This window comes from Lipophrys pholis (assembly GCF_963383615.2).
Source record: "Lipophrys pholis genome assembly, chromosome: 6".
NCBI classification, from domain to species: Eukaryota; Metazoa; Chordata; class Actinopteri; order Blenniiformes; family Blenniidae; genus Lipophrys; species Lipophrys pholis.
The window spans coordinates 27,839,013-27,857,766 of NC_137629.1; the positions used below are offsets into that span (position 1 = coordinate 27,839,013).

Below are 18,754 nucleotides of genomic sequence, written 5' to 3' on the forward strand. Positions count from 1 at the left end.
ATGATGAATGGATGGATGTTACAAATGTATTACGCGTGAACCCAAACTTGTATTACAACGCAATTGCCACTAATTTAACAGATTATTAACCCTGCTCTATTTCCCGGATTCGTGATGTGTCCAAGTCAGAAAATTCAACTTTCATGTAATCCGACTTCATCAAAGCAGAGCGCGCGCCGTCCCACTCCCTTAATAACCCACGTGCTTTACCGTCCCCGTGTGGTGACCCCTCTCCACCCCCACCTCCCCCTTTACTCCCTTTAAATGTTCCAGCCCCGGATCAGAGGACAGTTTTCACCGGGCAGAGCCACCATGGAGCCGTCAGGTGCGATCGCCGCCACACTCGCGCTCGTGCTGCCGCTGCTGTGCGCCTCCGCCGCCGCCGCTGCGCCGGCCGCACACTATTACATAGCAGCTGTGGAAATCGGCTGGGATTATATCTACTTGGACGAAGCTGACCCAACTACAGACCAGAGGTGATGAAAAACATTCCCGTGTTTGTTCTTTAATCACATTTAAAACTTGAGTTGTTCATTGAAATTGAAAATGTTTAAATGGGAGTCGTCTTGGACCGTATTCCCTGACAATTCTCTGATGGTTTTATTCGTGATTTATTTGGAAGGAGATCCAAAGACATTCCTCAGAAATACATCAAGGCAGTTTACAGAGAGTACACTGACTCCACGTACACTTCTCCCAAGGACAGATCTGCATGGACAGGTAGGTCCGTTCTACTTTTCTCAGGTTTTCTTAAATATTTCTCATCGTTTACTCCATTTTTACTTTTCTATATTTATAACTCAATAATATCTGGTGCAGTCAAATCTTGAAAATCCACAATCCAGACAAACACTGTTAATAACTGTTAATTTCAGAGCATGTTTGTGTCTCAAAGACTGGGTTGTGTTTGCAGGTATCCAAGGTCCAGTGATAGCTGCCCAGGCTGGTGACAGAGTGGTGGTCCACTTCAAAAATCTGGCCTCTCAGCCATACAGCATCAGCCCTGTGGGAATCAGCTACTCCAAACAGTCTGAAGGTATAAGTGAGGTGCACAGCATGAGCCGCTGCCAGGATACAAAAACACAAACTTTTCAGCTACAGATTGTTCATTAGTCCGCAACATGCTGTTCCTTCATGGCCGAGCAGTGAGTTCACTCGGCTTGTTGACTCATTCTCATTTGTAATGTGGAAAAAAAAAAAACTATTGCACATTGCTTGGTGCTACCCACGTGTTGTTCCTTCAGTTTGAAGTAAACTGAGCAAATGTGTCCAGGTATTTATTGAAATAATTAAAACTACGTTAATCAGATGCCTACCAAAATAAAAGTTCAAAACGATGTTTTGTTAAAACCGTAAAGGAATCAACTAGACTATGACTCTGTGGGGTTTTCTCATGCTCTCAATAAGTCATGTACTGATTCTTTAGAAATTCTGGAGAACAACGGTTATCAATATCCTGTGTGTGCAGATAAGGATGCAGCCAGTTGGAGTCAAACAGTCAAACTTGTTTCATCTTCAACTGTACCCAACTGGAGAGGATATGAGTGAATATCCTGGCCTGCAGAGGACTGACACCGTTAACGCCCTCTGCAGAGAGTGTTGGCATGTGTCCTAATGCCGCTGTCGATTTTCTTATAAGCAGCTCATGTCTTCCTGCCACAGGGTAGATTCCTTGAACTCAGCTTATCATAATCTGCAAAGTTGCCCTTATCACATCCAGGAATGAGACTTTGTGAGGCTTATCAATGTGTAGTATTAATGGTGGAGAAAAGTAGTCCCCCCCCCCCCCCCATGTGGCCGTCTGCACATATGCATTCGTACCTGTCCATCATTTAGATATTGAAGATTAATGTGAAACTGCTTTTTCAAGATGTGTTTTAACTGCAGAATACAAAGCTGGTTTCCTTTTTTCTCATTTTGTTTTGTTAAATGGGTCCAAACACGGTTGGACAGTGGCTACAGCTCCTGCCTCATGGTCCCGGTTTGGACGTTGCTCCTGTGCATGTGTGGATTTTCACTGGGTACTCATGCTATTTCCTCCTACATTCCAAAAAAACCCCAACATGCATTTGAGGTCAATTAGTGCTTCTAAGTGTGTAAATAGTGAATGTGAGTGACTCTAGGTCGGGTAGGGTGGATGGATCATCATGAATTCAAGGTCGTTATTTCAACAAACAATTTATTCATGTTGTCTTTAATACCACCCAGAGATTTCTTGTAATTTGTGGCCTGCTATTGGAAATATCACTGGGAATTCATTTAAACTGAATTTTTTCCTCCAGGATACTGTTATGACTGTAGTTTTCTTACTCTAAAGTATTTCTGCTGCCTAAACTAATACTGAGGAGTCAGACGGAGTCACGTCGCGTCTTGTATTTTGCAGGAGCCGGGTATGATGACTCCACGGCAGGTCAGGAGAAGGAGGATGACGCCGTCTCTCCCGGAGGATACTATCAGTATGTGTGGGACATCAGCCCTGAAGACGGTCCCACAGCCAGTGACCCCGACTGCCTGACCTACACGTATTCATCCCAGGTGGACACGGTCCGAGACCTCAACTCAGGACTCATCGGTGCCCTGCTCATCTGTAAATCAGGTCAGTGCAGCACGGTGAGGCCGTTTTCACTTTCATTACCACATAACATTTGAGAGACTACACATGGCTTAAGGCCGAAATGGTCAATATTAAATATTTTAACATTGAATGTTGTCTTGTTTCAGGGCAAACGATATGCAGCCGTGCAGCTATGTTAGACACATCACACCAGTCAAGCAGGTTCACACTTCCTTCTCAGTGGTTTTATTACATTAACTGGATATTTTCTGCATAATGATGCTCCTAGAGCAGTAGAGGGTGATACGAATAATCATCTAGTGAAATGAAGGATAGAGCCAGCTGAGATAGGTGTTTGTACTTAATTTGTGTCAGCATTACAAACATTAACCTGGAGAAGATGCTGTCGGAGAAGTCAAAGCATCCAAATGGTTCATAAGACTCATTCAGAACCATAAGTACTGTACCTCAGTCCATCCAGCAGTGATAAAAGTACGAGTAGCGCTGAACTATATTTCCACAGATAAAAGAAAAGTCATGAGTAGACAACATGTCCTTGATACGGTTCGGTTATAGTCTACCCCGGCCTTTTATTCCACGTACTTTCTGATCGCTCCTTCAGGTGCCCTCACTGGAACCCGGCAGAGAAAATCTCCAGCATTCGTCCTGCTGTTCGCAGTGTTTGACGAGACCAAAAGTTGGTACGGGGAGGTCGGGGAGAGGGTGAGCAGAGAGAGGTTCAAGAGGACAAAGGGCAGGAAGGAATACCACACAGTCAATGGATATGTCAACTCTACGCTACCAGGTAATGAGGCTGTCCGAGGGTTCGTTACAGAGTTGCTGACGAAGTGGCTGCAGTAACGGTTGTCTGCGCAGGAATTTGGCTCCACATCTCACTTTGTGTGTGTGTGTGTGTGTGTGTGTGTGTGTGTGTGTGTGTGTGTGTGTGTGTGTGTGTGTGTGTGTGTGTGTGTGTGTGTGTGTGTGTGTGTGTGTGTGTGTGTGTGTGTGTGTGTGTGTGTGTGTGTGTGTGTGTGTGTGTGTGTGTGTGTGTGTGTGTAGGTTTAACAGTGTGTCAAGGTCGCACTCCTGTGTTTTGGCATCTGATCGGGGTGGGAACAGCTCCAGAAATCCACTCCATTCGCTTTCAGGATCACTCTTTACAGGTGATTTAGGCTTTTTATTTAAAAAACAAAAAAAAAAAAACAACACTTATACTCAATTAAAGAATTAGGGTTATGGGTAAGAACAGATTTATTATTATTATTATTATTGTTGTTGTTGTTGTTGTTGTTGTTGTTATTATTATTATTACTGTTGTTGTTAAAAGGTGCATGCATAAAGTACAGTCTAAACAGCATTACATTATCTGTTTTTATCAATCTGGACATTCATTCCAACGATAAGGAAGCCTGTTTAACTGAATAACAAGAACAAGAAATCCCATATGAAACTTGCATACTTTCAGATTTGAGACTTTTCACCAAATATCGAAGAAATAAAGATATTTTTTTTTCTTGGTATATCAAAATCCACTGTAAGTTATGATTTTCTTTTCAAGGTTTTGACTCATCGTAAACTCACCATGGAGGTGACCCCTTTGACCTTCATCACGGCAGAAATGAGACCCTACGCCACAGGCCGCTTTCTCATCAGTTGTCAGATAAATGCTCACCGACATGGTAGGAAAAAACATCCGGTCTGCCTTTCTAACATAAATCAGTTGGATTCTAACTATATTACCTGGTTGAGGAGGAATTACTATTATCATTGTTCAGAAAACAGAAAAAATAACTTCCTAAACTTTCCACTTTTGCCTCCTCCGGTACCCAGATGGCATGGAGGCGATGTTCACGGTGGAGAAATGCCCCGACATAGTTGCTCCGCCAGTTCCTGACTTACGCAGGGTCAAACACAAGGATTACAAAGACGACATGGACGACTACTTTGATGACGAGGATATGTTCAACACCATCAGCTTTCAACCCAAAAAACAAAAGTTTCAGGCCAGAACCAGCAGAGGACAGCAGTCCGCAACCTGGGTGCATTACATCGCCGCTGAGGAAATCACCTGGGACTACACACCTCACCTCACAACCACAGACAGGTAGGGCCCGAGGAGGAAAACACATGACAGTGACTGGATGACTCCACACATAGGAAGTGACTTGACACACTTTTTTTTTTTTTTCGTCCTTACTTCAGTGAGATGCAGTCCAGATATTTGCCAGCAGCGTCTCATCATTTAGGCTACACCTATAAAAAAGTGGCATATGTGGAGTACACAGATGGATCGTTCACTCAGAGGAAAAACCCCAGCAAAACGCTGCTGGGCCCAGTTCTCAAAGGAAAAGTTAACGATCAGTTCCATGTGAGTACATCAAATATCTGACGACTGAACTCAATACCAGCCACAAACACCAGAGAACATACGTCGCATTTTACTTTCTGAACAATTTGCTCTTTGTATGTTGTTGTATTGATCATTTGGTTTGGTTTGTTTTCAGATCACATTTCGAAACATGGCCAGTCGACCTTTCAACATCTACCCCAATGGTATCAATAAGATCTATCCACTGCAGAGATCCACCAATGGTAAGTTGTACGTGTCGCATAATGTGAGAAATACTGTAATTAAAATATAATTGTACACATAATGGCTCTAAATTCAGCCAGCATATGGATTATTATGTTAAAATATTCCCACGTGTACACAACCCGGAAATATGCCAGTTATCTCAATCAAATGAGAATCAGCTTCCATTTGAAGTTACTGGTGAAAGAATGACAAACACAGTAAATGCTCTCCTGAATGTTTCTACCGATCAGTTTACATACAATTTTGTTCTAATCGAATGAAACAGATGCAGAAAAGGACCTGCGCTCCATGGAAGTTCCCCCTAACGGGACGTTTGGCTATGTTTGGAGGCTGACAACAGATGACGGGCCCCTGGAGGGCGACCCCACATGTCTGACCCATTTGTATCAGAGCACCATCTCTCCAGAGAGGGACCTGGCCTCCGGGCTGGTGGGCACGCTGCTCATCTGCAAGTTCGACGCCATCGACATCAGAGGACAACTGGTGAGGAGAGAATGAATGCATTCAAGCCTCGCAAGACAGAGCTTCAATTGAACAAGTGTAATGTAATGTCATGTATTGTTTTGTGGCTGAGTGCAGTTGGGACCCGATAAGAAGCTGAGTCTGATATTCGCCGTGTTTGATGAGAACAAAAGTTGGTACTTCAATGAAAACATGCAGCAGTCCCGTCAAAACTCGTCTTCAGACCCCGAACTCTACGAGTCCAACGTCATTTACAGTAAGTACACGTCTGGGTCACGTCGGTCTCCATGTCTGTTTATGTTCATGAGAGGGATTGATCCAAGAGACAGGGACAGGTGAGGTTTACAAAGTTTATTATCTAAACCAGAGACAAGCAACAAGCAAAGTTCAGCACAACGATAAATAGTTCATGAAGCACAATTAAAGAGCAGACTGACAACCACCCAAAGAAGAGCTGGCGTTACACTGGTCAGAAGAAGAAGAAGAAGAAGATCGCTGGTCAGAGTGGCACGACCAGAACAACACTGACAAGATGTACCATAAGAAACATTACTGGACCACGTCAAATATAATACTTGACAGGGATTTTAACACTGAAATAATCATCAAAAGTAAAAGAAAATACTCCGTCCGTCTTGTTCTTACATTTTATTCAGAGTAGGTTTGAATGTCTTCTGAAGAAAGGGACTTTTTTTTTATACTTCAGTAGTTACGGCCAAATAAATGAACAAAAGAGCCAACCAATACAAATAAATGAACAGCATCAGAAAGGTCTGTTAAATTGATCTAATGCTTATTTAAGGATGTTAATGTTGTGGAAAGAGTCATACATCTTGAATCATATTTCATTATTGAATCATTTGATTTGATTTAGGTTAATAATATGAGCATATTGAATCATATTTAGTTTTAAACGTTAACTGGCAGTCATTGAAACTTTCTCCTGTTGTTTCCGTCCTGCAGGTGTGAACGGCATCATGTTCAGCAAGCGTCAGTTTGTCATGTGCAAGTCTGACGTCCTCTTCTGGCATGTGGCCAGTGTGGGCGCGCAGAGCGACTTCCTGTCTGTTTACTTCCCCGGAAACCTGTTTCAGTACGACGGCCTCTACCGGTCCGTCCTCACACTCTTCCCCATGACCGGCGTGACCGTTCCCATGGAGACCGAGCTCATCGGTGAGGTCAAAAACGTGGAATGACAACGTACTTTCCAGAGTAGCTTTTAGTGCAAAATTGTACAGCATATTCAATCAACCATCTCTTTTGTATCATTTAATCTTTCACTTAAATTTGTGATTATTTTGGTTCTTCAGATTTAATGGCATATAGATTAAACTTTGACACATGTAGATGTGTATTTCCAGACATTTCCTCTGCTGATCAACACTGAATATAAAGTTATCACAATAATCAAACCTTGATGTGATTTCATGCCACAGCGTACAAATGTTAAAAAAAATTTTAGTATTCTCAATGTAACCTTTAATTATAGGTTTAGTTCTTTTTTTTTTTTTTTTAGAAAAAGAAAGGTCAGGAGGTCAAGTAAGCCACTCTATATAAATAGAATAAATGTCATCGAGATATTTTTGAAGCATTGAACATCAAGACCAAGTCATACATTTTTTAAAAGGCCACAGATCCAGAAATCTACTTATGTTAATATGCTTGGATAGTTGTGTTCCCTGTCCACAAATAAAGAATAGCTGTGGCTGTTCCGACGTGTTTGCGTGTCGCGTGTCGTCTCACCTCTGATCTTCTTGCAGGTGAGTGGGAGATCAGTGCCTTTGACAGCAGCCTCAAGAATCGAGGAATGAGCATCCGTTACACTGTTCGCCCCTGCAACAATGGAGAACTCCCCCTGGTTGATCACGATGAGAACGAAGACATCGCCGACTATCTTGATGAAATGGATTTCCAACCGAGGGGCTTCGGACCCCGGAATCGCACCGTGTTGGTCAAAGTGTGTAAGAAAGTCCTCGGCAACGCCACAGAAGAGCAAAGTGGAGTTTCGGGTACATCGTGTCACCTGAAGAAAGTGGCCGTACCCACAGTGGACTCCTCCGATGGGGGAATCCCCCCGGAGATCCTGGAAGATCTGGAGAGAGACGTGGAGCGCAGCACTTCACTGAACCAGAGCGAAGCCGGGGGACACAACAGCGTGAGACAGAGGAGGCATGCGGACGGAAACTGGACGGAGGAAGACGTGACGTCCGGCGCGTTCGAAGGAGAAGGAACTACCGTGACGTCTGGAGCGTTCGAAGGAGAAGGAACTACCGTGACGTCTGGAGTGTTCGAAGGAGAAGGAACTACCGTGACGATTGAAGGAGACGTTGGAGCTAACCTGACGTATGCAGGTGTGGAGCCGAAGGCTGAGGAAGAAGATGAACTGCAGAAAGAACAGAACAGAACGACGGGGGAACATGAGGAAAGCAATGAGATTTTATCAAACAGAGAATCGCGGGAAGAGCAGAAGATTCCATCTTTGAAAATAAATAACTCGGATGAGACGCATCAAAACTCAGTAACACAAAACTACATTCACTCCAAACTTGAGCCGCTGACGGACGATCTTCTTGATCTGGAATACAACTTCACTTCTGCAAATGACAACACGACGGTGAACCTGTCCCTCGAGTATGATGACTACGGTGAAGAGGTACGTTTGATGACAGTGGTTATGTTTTACATTCGGGGAAGTTAACAATTTTTTTTTAAAAAAGCAAAAACTCTAAATGCCAGAAGTGAAACAAAAACATGAATCTTCTCCCACAGGAGAACAGCATGTCAGATATATCTGCAGCAGATTACCTGGACATGCGCTCTGGAGAGGTCAGACCTCGTCACTACTACATCGCTGCAGAGGAGGTCATCTGGGACTACGGCATCCAAACTCCACATCAACTCATCAAACCCAAGTACAAATCAGATCTCAGCCACTGATTTTGCCTTTTTGAAGATTTGCTCTTTTGTTGTGTTGATTTCTTTCCACGACAGAGAAATAAATCACACCATAGCCTGAATTTAGTTGAGAGTAAAGACGATACAAATTGCCTTTCATGATTCATCTGTCATCCCGACGTCTACCTACAAGCTGTATTCACCATTTCACACTCATTGATTGCACCAATCCATAATACCCATGCAGGATAACAACCTGACCTTGTCGATGAAGTTACTTGTCGTGTTGTTTATGTTCCACATGTCAGTCCAGTAGCGTCACTTACCATTCAATCTGAGCAAAGAGCTGTAAAGATTTCATTGCTTCTTCCAGTGAAATGCGTCGAGGGATGAGGAAGTTCCTGCCTGAGTATAAGAAGGTGGTGTTCCGAGCTTACCGGGACAAAGACTTCCTGCGTCCTGCAGGCAGAGGAGAGCTCCAGGAGCACCTGGGAATCATGGGACCCGTCATCAGAACAGAGATCAATGACCTGCTGACTGTGAGCACACTGAAACATTAACTGCAGCCCCCAGCAACTACCTCAAATTTGTCTGGAATGAAGATCTTCAAAACTATCCAGTAACCTCTTTGCCTCCCTCTCCTTCTCATCCCAGGTGACGTTTAAGAACAAAGCTGTGAGACCGTACTCCTTTCACCTTCAGGGAGTTTACGACCGAAGCCCAGAGACCAGCTTCATCCAAACTAGTTCCTCCTCTGCTCCGCCTGGGGTCCCCGGAGAGCCCGTCCCCCCCGGAGAATCCCGGACCTACAACTGGAGAGTCACCTGGAAACAGGGACCCACCGAGTCTGAATTCGACTGCAAGGCGGGGGCCTACTACTCCACGGTGGACAAGGTCTGCATCACCTGATTAAACAAAACCAGAACTAGACGCTTCATAATACTAGACCATGGACAGTGTATTATACAGTATTGTCACATTTGTCCATTTAATGTTTTGGTTAAATCCTGAACTTTGCAGCCATTGAAAATGAAAATACACAAATTATCTTTATATACAGTCTGCAACTGTTATGCCTGTTACGGATGTAGTTTTGCATTAGAGCTTATCCTATCTTCTTAATTTGTTTGACCTTTAGCAATGTTAAAAGAAAATATATTGGAAAAAAATAAATTCCTATTAGTTTGATATTGTATCTATTGCTTCTTTGAAATCATTTTGAAAATAAACACAATCCCTTTTATTTGCATACCTGCAATAACTATAATCATAATATGATCTCTGATTATAATTTACACGTTTCTTCTTCACCTGAAGTCATTTCATTCATAGAATTGGGAGAAAAAAAAGTATATTTCTTGACTCTTTTCCAGGAGCGGGACCTTCACTCTGGACTGATAGGTCCTCTGGTGATCTGTAAGTCTGGCACCCTGCAGACTCACCTGAACACCCAGCGAGGTATCCAGGAGTTTTCCCTGCTCTTCCACACCTTCGATGAAACTAAGAGCTGGTACATGGAGGAGAACCTGCAGCGTCATTGCGCCCCACCTTGTCAGGCCAACACCGCTGACCCCTGGTACCACACCAGCAACAAGTTTGCAGGTGAAGACGGAAGTTCTGCTTTCCGCTTCGGTGACTGTTGCTTTCTGTTTGTGCTCACGAAAATAACCGCAATGTGTTTTGAAGCAATAAACGGATACGTGGCGGAGACTCTCCCCGGTCTGTCGATGGCTCAACACCAGCCGGTCCGCTGGCACCTTCTGAATGTGGGAAGCGACAGAGAATACCACGCTGTGCACTTCCATGGTTTACCTTTCACAGTTCACGCCAAAGAGGTGCACCGAATGGGCGTTTACAACCTCTTTCCCGGTAAATATGCGCTTAGACACATTTTCATTTCTCCCTCTCACGCTCCGTTACATCATTTATGAATGCATCCTCTGTTAATACTTGTGTAAAGACATTTGAGGTACAAACGGATGCTGGCAGACGTCTCATTATATTTGAATTTAACATAAAATGACATTTATACATACCGAATATTTTTATTCTTCAGAAATGACTTTGTAGTTTAATTTACTTTAACCGTGCAATTTTTATTCAAACGACTTCAGGGAAGCTTCCACGTAATCAAACGAGGAATGCTAAAGAAAAATATATTTCAAGTTTAGCAATGTTTTCTGACAAATACACTCCATGTGTCACTTGAATTTTCACGGCGTTGTACTCCTCCCTTCTCCAGGTGTGTTTGGCACGGTGGAGATGAGACCCTCCACAGTGGGCACATGGCTGGTGGAGTGCATCATAGGCGACTACCAGCTTGCTGGCATGAGAGCTAAACTGCTGGTCTACAATCCACGTAGGTTTCACCTCTTTGTGATTAATTGATATTCTTCATTTGATTGACTCTGGAGTGTCATACGGTGTAATTGTGCTTGGTGCTCTGGGCCCAGAGCGAGAATGTGCCCAGTTTCTTCTCAGGGTGGAGTTTTGCGTGTTCTCACTGTGCATGCATAGGTTCTGTCCAGATACTCCAGTTGTTGTATATTCATATTGTTGTCTGTGTGTTTAATACAATATAAGCGGTTTGATCCAAGGCGGAAATGAAAAGGTCAAACAAACAAATCCCCCTCTATATAACTGTGTAGAGTAATCCTACACAGTCCAGACCTGTTATTTGTGTCTCAGGGTTCAACTGTATGTAGTACACACTCTGACACATGTTAATAAACTGGACTCTTGCAGGATGCGCCTTGCCTCTGGGGATGAAATCAGGACGGATTGAGGATTACCAGATCACAGCATCAGATCACATAGGTAAGAGAGTCGGTTTGAGGGGGGTCTGGGGTTGTTGGTTTTTTTTTTCAATTCAGCACAAAGAAGATTCATAAGAACTTTCGTTTAAAAGAATAAGTAATAGCTTATCACTAATACTCGGTACATTGAAAATAAAATGGCTTTTATGAAGGTACCCATGGTGAGATTGCACAATGTACTACAACTGTGCGTCTGCCCGTGTGCGCAGATTACTGGGAGCCGAGGCTGGCGAGGCTAGAGCAGACCGGTTACATCAACGCCTGGATGGGAAGAAACAAGAAGTCCTGGTTACAGGTTAGTTATAGTTTGTTTTCCTTCTACGTGATGCGAGATAGTCATATAAACTATTCACTTTGTGACGCGAACATACAAATCAAAAATACAGAACATGATGTGTGTGTTATCAGGTTGACCTTCAGGTGCCCACCTTGCTGCACGGGGTCCAGACTCAGGGAGTAAGTTCGAAGCTGAGGAACCATTACATCACCCTCTTCAGTGTCTCGTACAGCCTCGACCAGGAGACCTGGACCACTTACAGAGGAAACAGCACCAGGAAGAACTACGTATGTCCACATACTGAATCTTTCTACTGCTCTGATTCCGTCTTGAGTTCTGACTTGGTGTAAATACTGAAAACGCACCGTGCACGGTCCCTGAAGTTAAACTAAAGTTTGCCTGGTCCTGTTGTAGAATTTCCACGGGAATCTGGACAGCTCCAAGGTGAAAGAGAACCGCTTCTCCCCACCGTTTGTGGCGCGCTACGTCAGGATTCAGCCCATCAGCTACGAGCAGAGGCCGGCCCTGCGCCTGGAGCTGCTGGGCTGCGACCTCAACAGTGAGTTTCTTTCGAGCCGCGACGGAACCGATGCAGCCCGCGAACGTGATGAGAACGACTCTGTTTTTCATGACCGCCTTGTGTTTGACCAGGCTGCTCGCTCCCTCTCGGACTCCAGAGGAGGCTGATTAACGACAGCAGCTTCAATGCCTCCTCCTATTATTCCAGCCTGCTGCTGACCTGGAGCCCCAGTCTGGCTCGGCTCCATGAGAAAGGCAGAGCCAACGCCTGGAGGCCAAGGGTGAACACGCACACTCTGAAATACAAATACACTTAAAATATAATGTGCATGCTCCACGTATCAGTCAAAACTGAAACAAAATGCCCTAGTTTGTCAAATAAAGGCTGCAGGCTCATTTAAACACGTGTATATTATAATAACCAGGACAATCTAGCTGCTGTTGATGACAGATGGCATTAAAAAAAAATTTTTTATTAATATGAGCATGTTTTACAGTATTCCAGCGACCAGTATTACATTTTCTTTACTTCTGCTCCCTTGATTTCAGTTTAATTAGATTCAAGCATCCATGGGTTGCAGCCAGGGACAGTATGTCTGAGCTTTGTTACAGATTTCTCAGCTTTGGACTGAAAAAAAAGAAGACAAAGATAAATTTCAGATGAAGATATAGTCTAGTCTATTTTGCATTTGAGCGTCAGAACCGTCACAGTTATCCTGGGACACTTTCTCAAGAGCTTGATTTTCTCCACCAAACGCTCTCGTTTTCTTTTTTCTTTTTCGTCATCACACCTTATCCTCACACTTTGCAGCACTGAGCTGTCGGTGTAGTTCGTCCCACGGGCTGAACTATTACACTGTCGTTTAACACGCTGTGTGTGATCTTTGACCAGAGGTCAGTGCTCAGGCCAATTGTTCACCATTATCCGGTGTAATGCATCCGCTGTAAAAACCAGCCAAGGCATTAGTGCAAGTCCTAATTACTTCCTGTTGCTTCCTCTGGTAAAAAGCAAAAGCAGATGATTAGACAGATTGTCACCATTGCTTAAGTAAAAAGTTGATGATAAAACTACAGGCGAGAAGTGGAGCTCCGGCTGCAACCACACTGAGTTTTATCGTTGAGTCACTTTTCACTATGTTAGTCGTTACCAACCTCTTTCTCTATTGTGTGTAAGTTTAAAAAGGAACAAATGAATTAGAAGCGCATTACGGGTTCATCTGGCGTCAGCTATTCAGAGCTATGTCATTGCCCACGGAGCGCAGTGGAAAAAAGACTCGCTGCCAGTAGAAGTATTTTCCTAGTTTCTCAGTCTCCTCGGGTGAATGTGGGAGAGGAAGTGGTGTGGTTTTTCCTTTTTCCTTTTGGCCTTCTGTTTGCTTTCTTTCTTTAATCTGCGACTGCTATATGCAGTTGCATGTATCTGTATTGTTTTGTCCAATTAGTTGTTGTTTTTTTTATCTTAATTGAATAACATTCCATTCATATTTTAACATAATTTATGACAGTTCAGAGATTTAATTCTGATAGAGAGGAAGTAATAATCATCATTTTTATGAACTGTAACCATAAAAACAGCTCCACTTTCACTTTCCTTAAGAGGCTTTTTACAATATGGTGTCGGTGTGCTTCTGAAAAATCCAGTAATATTTTTCTCTCTCTCTCTCTCCCCTCATTACCTCAGTACAACAACCCCCACGAGTGGCTGCAGGTGGACCTCGGGAGAGTGAGGCGCATCACGGGAGTCATCACACAGGGGGCACAGTCACTGCTCACCAAGCTGATGGTGACTGAGTTCTCAGTCACCATCAGCCATGACAGACAGTCCTGGAGCAGCGTGCTGGAGGAGAAATCCCAAAGAGAGAAGGTATGCTCACTGCGAATGTCATGCTTCACTCCAAGATTTTTTCCATATGAAAGGCCTAAAGTGTCATCAAAGATTCCTGTGTAATTTACAAAAAGCAGTCCAAACTGACTCAGGGGGGGTTTTGCTGCTTTCATGTAGTCCAATAAATTCATTCGTAATGCTGACGGTATTCTCTGTTACACTATTTCCTATATCATCGAGTCTTTTTTTAGGAGCTGACTAAAAGAATCTTATTCACGTGTTTTCACGTTTCACGGACACACAGTGTACTAAAGGCTGGGCATGAGTCCTAAAGAGAAACCATGATTCATCTGTGAACGCCCAACATGTGTGGAACATTTATACCAGGATACGACTCAAAACCACATGGATAAAGTATTTATTTATTTATTTATTTATTTATTTATTTATTTATTTAAGCACAAAAATCTAGAGTGCTATATTTTTGTTAAAAATGTATGTAATGACTTTATTTTTTTTAATATAATAAAAGAAAAAAAATTAAATAAACATGAATCTAAAGGTGTAAAAAGTTGCGTTGATGCAGATCTGAAAAGTCCCATTTCGAGGTTTACAAGTGGTCAGGCAGGTGACGCCGTTAAACAAGCAGAATGTCAGAATCCGTCACAATTTCTAATGAGAATGAGCGTAAATCACCCTGATTATTTTACATATTCATTTGTACGTTTCCTCTTTAATTCTTTAACCCCTGCTGTCCTTTATTCGTCAGATCTTCAGGGGAAACGACAATCCAGACAATGAAAACGAAGAGGCTCTGACCGTATTCGACCCTCCACTTTTTGGCCGCTACCTCCGTCTCCACCCGCGGGGTTGGATCAACGGGATCGCCCTCCGTCTGGAGGTGCTGGGCTGTGACACGCAGCAGACGGCCTGATCCCCGCTGCACGAGGCCGCGGCTGCAGCTTTTACTACCACGGGCAGTTTTTTTTTTTTTTTTTTTTTTTTTTTTTTTTTTTTTTTTTTTCTTTTTTTTTTTTTCTTTGCCCTTGTCCTGTTCGGCAGCTTGGGCCAACAATATGATGTGATTGAGAGCCTTCGGAGTCAGAACAGTTTTTGGTCTTGCAACAGGGAGAGACCTGGAGTCTCCTCCTGTTGCCTTCTCCGTCAGAAGCTGGCATGGCTGCCGTACACGACCGGGGGGGAACGCACAAAGAGAGAGAGAAGAGAAGAGAGAGAAGAAAGTCGAGGGGGGTGGGGGGAGGGGGGTGGGGGGAAGGGGATAACATACAATGTCCTTGTTGTGCTACATATATTATTTGCAATAATCACACTCATCCAAATACTTTCCAACTGTTATTAGATTGAACCAGCCTGAGCAGCTCTATCTAGACAGTAACGTGAAGCAGGAACATGAAATAACAAAGAGGCAACAACAAAAGAGGAACATGATTTTTAAAGTTTGAGCAAATGATGACAGACAACAAGCAACTTCAGAAGCACCTTTCGTGAGGAGTGAAAGTGTGTGTGTGTGTGTGTGCGTGTATGTGAGTGTGTGTGGCTTGTCCACTGGGTGTGGCCGGAACTGTTGTGGGGGGACCCGTGGTGACACCCCGGGGTCCGAGGCCACCGCGCCCGGACACCGCCACCCCGGCAGACAGAAGCCCCCCAGGCCCGGGGAGACCCCAGCGAACCACCCCAGAGAGCCCCGCCCCCGCCCAAAAAGCACCCGACGGAGAATGCAGAGAGGAATCCCCCCCAGGCAAGAGGGGCCCACAAGAGAAGGACAAAGGGCACAGGGCCCCAGGCCCCGACCCAAGCCGCCAAGCCGAGAAAAGGCCGGAGCAGGGCCCCCGGGCCGAGCGGGCCGAGAGCCCCCCCAACCCCGGCGGCGAGTCCCACCGCACCCCCGGGAACAGGCCCACCCACCGCCCCCCCCAACCCGGCAAGGCAGAGACGGCCCCAGCCGCCGCGCCCCGGACCAGCCCCGCCCCCAGACCCAGGAAAGCGAAGCCCGGCGCAGGCCCCGGTCGGAGAACAGTCAACTCTACACCCCCAGGAGCCTCATAATCCACCCGCCCCATAACCCCTCCCCCCGGGTCTTGATTGGGAAACCCAACCCATGACCCACCCCGCACACACCCACACACCCACACACCCACACACCCACACACACACACACACACACACACACACACACACACACACACACACACACACACACACACACACACACACACACACACACACACACACACACACACACACACACACACGGAACGGGGGGGGGAGTGATGACTCTCGCACCCTCAGGCCGCCGGCCGGGCCCCCTCCCGGCCACCGCGGTATCCCAACCTCCACCAATCCAACAGCAAGTGGAGAAGGAGCACCGCACCCCAGCCCCCCCACAAGCGCCGCGCCCGAGGGAGCGCGCCCCCCGTACTCCAGCCGCACTCACCCCGGGCCGGGGCGGGACCCCAGCGGGAGGTGCTGGGGGGAGCCACGTCTCCCGCCCTTCCCCTGCCCTATATGTGTGTTGGATGTATGTAAGGGTGTGTTTTTGTGTTTTGAAAAGGTGGATGCGATGTGTGTGTCTATGGTGCGGTTTAAAATTGGGGGGTAGCGGGGCCCGGGCGTTCTACCGCTGACAAGCGGCAGAACCCCGAAAGCGGCTTACCCCCTCAAGACCCTGCATGACTAAGTGTGGTTAAAATTGTGGGTGGTGCAAAGTCGGGGGAGGACCCAGACCGCAATTAAGTAGCCTGGACCCCCCACCTAGGCACCGCCCCACTGTTCCCTATTGTGGGGTAATATAAGGTGAGGTAAGGCAGGGAGGGTTCTGAGGGAGGGGGTCCCCCCGTCGCTAGGACCTTGGCCCAGCTGGACCCCCCGCGCTGCCCCACCCCACCCCCCGAGCGGCCGGCCTAGGACCAGGGGGGCCACACCCCCCCAAACAAGGCGCCGCAAGGGGACCCGGGCAGGGAGCCCCCACCCCACCCAACGGCCAGACAGCAGAGTCCGAGACCCGCAGGGCCCAGTGCGAGCCCAGCCGGAGGCCAGTGGCCAGGGCACCCCCCCTCATTCGCCCACTCCACACAGCCCCACACCCCAACCCACACACCCCAACCCACACACCCCAACTCACACACCCCAACTCACACGCACACGCACACCCCTATCAGGCCCTGGAGGTCACTCTCAGTTAACCGTCCATCCAGAACCCGGAGCCCCCCCCGTACCCCGCTCCCCCCAATCCGGGAATGAGGCAGACCCGGAGCGCGGCAGCAGGGGCCAACCCGCCCCACCGGGGGAGGGGGCCAGAGGGAGGACCCACCCCCAGCGCCGCAGCGGGCACCCCCACCGGGAAGGGGGAGGCCCCGCACCCCCAGGGCCCGGACAACCCGCCCCCAACCTCCCCCCAGTCGACAGCCCAGCCGGGGCCCGACGCCCAGCCCCCCCATCCCGCCCCAGCGGGCCCGACCCCGGCCCAGAGCAGAGCCCCCCCCACATCCCCGCCCAGGACTCCCCAGGCCAGGCCGTAACCCCCCAGCATAGATGCCAGGACACCCCCGAGCCCACAGAGCCACCAACCACCAAAGCCACGACGCCCCAGCCACGGACGGTCCCCAGAGCCCCGGGGTGGAGCCACTACCCCCCCCCACAGGGCTACATGGTGTATTTAATTATTGGGGACCATGTGGACTCAAATTCTGTCAAATGATTTTTCCTACAAGCAGACATTCTCTCCAATGTGATGTGGTCTAGAAGTAAGTTTTTAAATAACTTTATATTCAAATTACTTTTGGATTTCCAGTTCATGAGGATCGCCTTTTTTGCGACGCTTAGGTAAACCAGGAGCATGCAGGACTCATTTTTTTCTCTTTTAATTTCTGTGAGATCTCCTAACAAGCAAAGTGAAGGTAAGACTGGAATAGGGTGGCCCAGGCATAACGATAAATCTTCACAAATCTTTTGCCAGAAGGTTTGGACTGGCGTACACAGCCAAAGTGCGTGTAGATAAGTATCTGGGAGATCACCTGTGCAGTTTGAACATATGTTAGTGGGAGTGAGCCCCATCTTGAACATCCTTTGTCCTGTGTAATGAACTCTGTGAAGGATCTTGTATTGTATGAGCTGTATATTGGGGTTTTTGCTCATTTTGAATGTATTTGTACAGATTTCTGACCAAAACGTTGGGTCTCTGTTGATGTTGAGATCTTCTTCCCATTTGAACGTGGGAAGGGATATTGAGATATTTGAACCTGACAGGATTGAGATAATTTTAGAAAGAGGTTTAGGTGCTGAGATCTTCAGGAGGTTTGTCACTGTCTGAGGTAAGTTCAAGTTAATCTGTTCTAGTTTGAACTTAGTTTGTATTATTGACTTAAGCTGAAGATATTCCAGATAGTTGTTTTGACTGATACCATATGTTTCTATTAGTTCATTAAATGGAATAAAAGAGTTATTGGAGATAAGTTGTTCTAAGTGTCTTATTCCTTTATTTTGCCATCTTGGGAAGTTTATTGGTTTTTTTCTTTGCAGGATGTCGGGATTGTTCCAGATGGGTGTGAGTTTGCAGGGAATGAGTGTAGATCCATTTATTTTAAGAAATTCCCACCAAGCTGTCAGCGACGTGTTTATATTGATGCTTTTGAAGCAGCTGTGCTTTTTGATGTCAGGACTGAAGAAGGGAAGATCTCTGACTTGGAGATCTTCACAGAATGTTTTTTCAACGTCTAGCCAGCCTTCATCTAGGGGTTTCTGATTGATCCATTTTACAACATAAAGTAGTTTATTGGCCAGATAATAA

At 46.0% G+C, this 18,754-nt stretch overlaps 1 protein-coding gene across 1 annotated transcript; it reads left to right on the forward strand.

Moving 5' to 3' along the window:
* Positions 1–129: 129 nt before the first annotated feature.
* On the forward strand, positions 130–14,925 carry f8 (coagulation factor VIII, procoagulant component). Its single transcript, XM_080465620.1, has 27 exons — positions 130–476; positions 623–720; positions 914–1,036; positions 2,384–2,596; positions 3,177–3,359; positions 3,617–3,720; positions 4,116–4,236; positions 4,388–4,661; positions 4,760–4,925; positions 5,062–5,149; positions 5,419–5,636; positions 5,733–5,871; positions 6,579–6,788; positions 7,376–8,268; positions 8,385–8,527; positions 8,884–9,049; positions 9,165–9,404; positions 9,884–10,112; positions 10,197–10,379; positions 10,753–10,869; positions 11,256–11,327; positions 11,536–11,621; positions 11,735–11,890; positions 12,018–12,162; positions 12,255–12,403; positions 13,804–13,986; positions 14,717–14,925. Exons 1-27 carry the CDS (start codon positions 265–267, stop codon positions 14,879–14,881), a joined length of 5,076 nt encoding a protein of 1,691 aa, XP_080321746.1. The 5' UTR covers positions 130–264; the 3' UTR covers positions 14,882–14,925.
* The last annotated feature ends 3,829 nt before the right edge of the window (positions 14,926–18,754 follow it).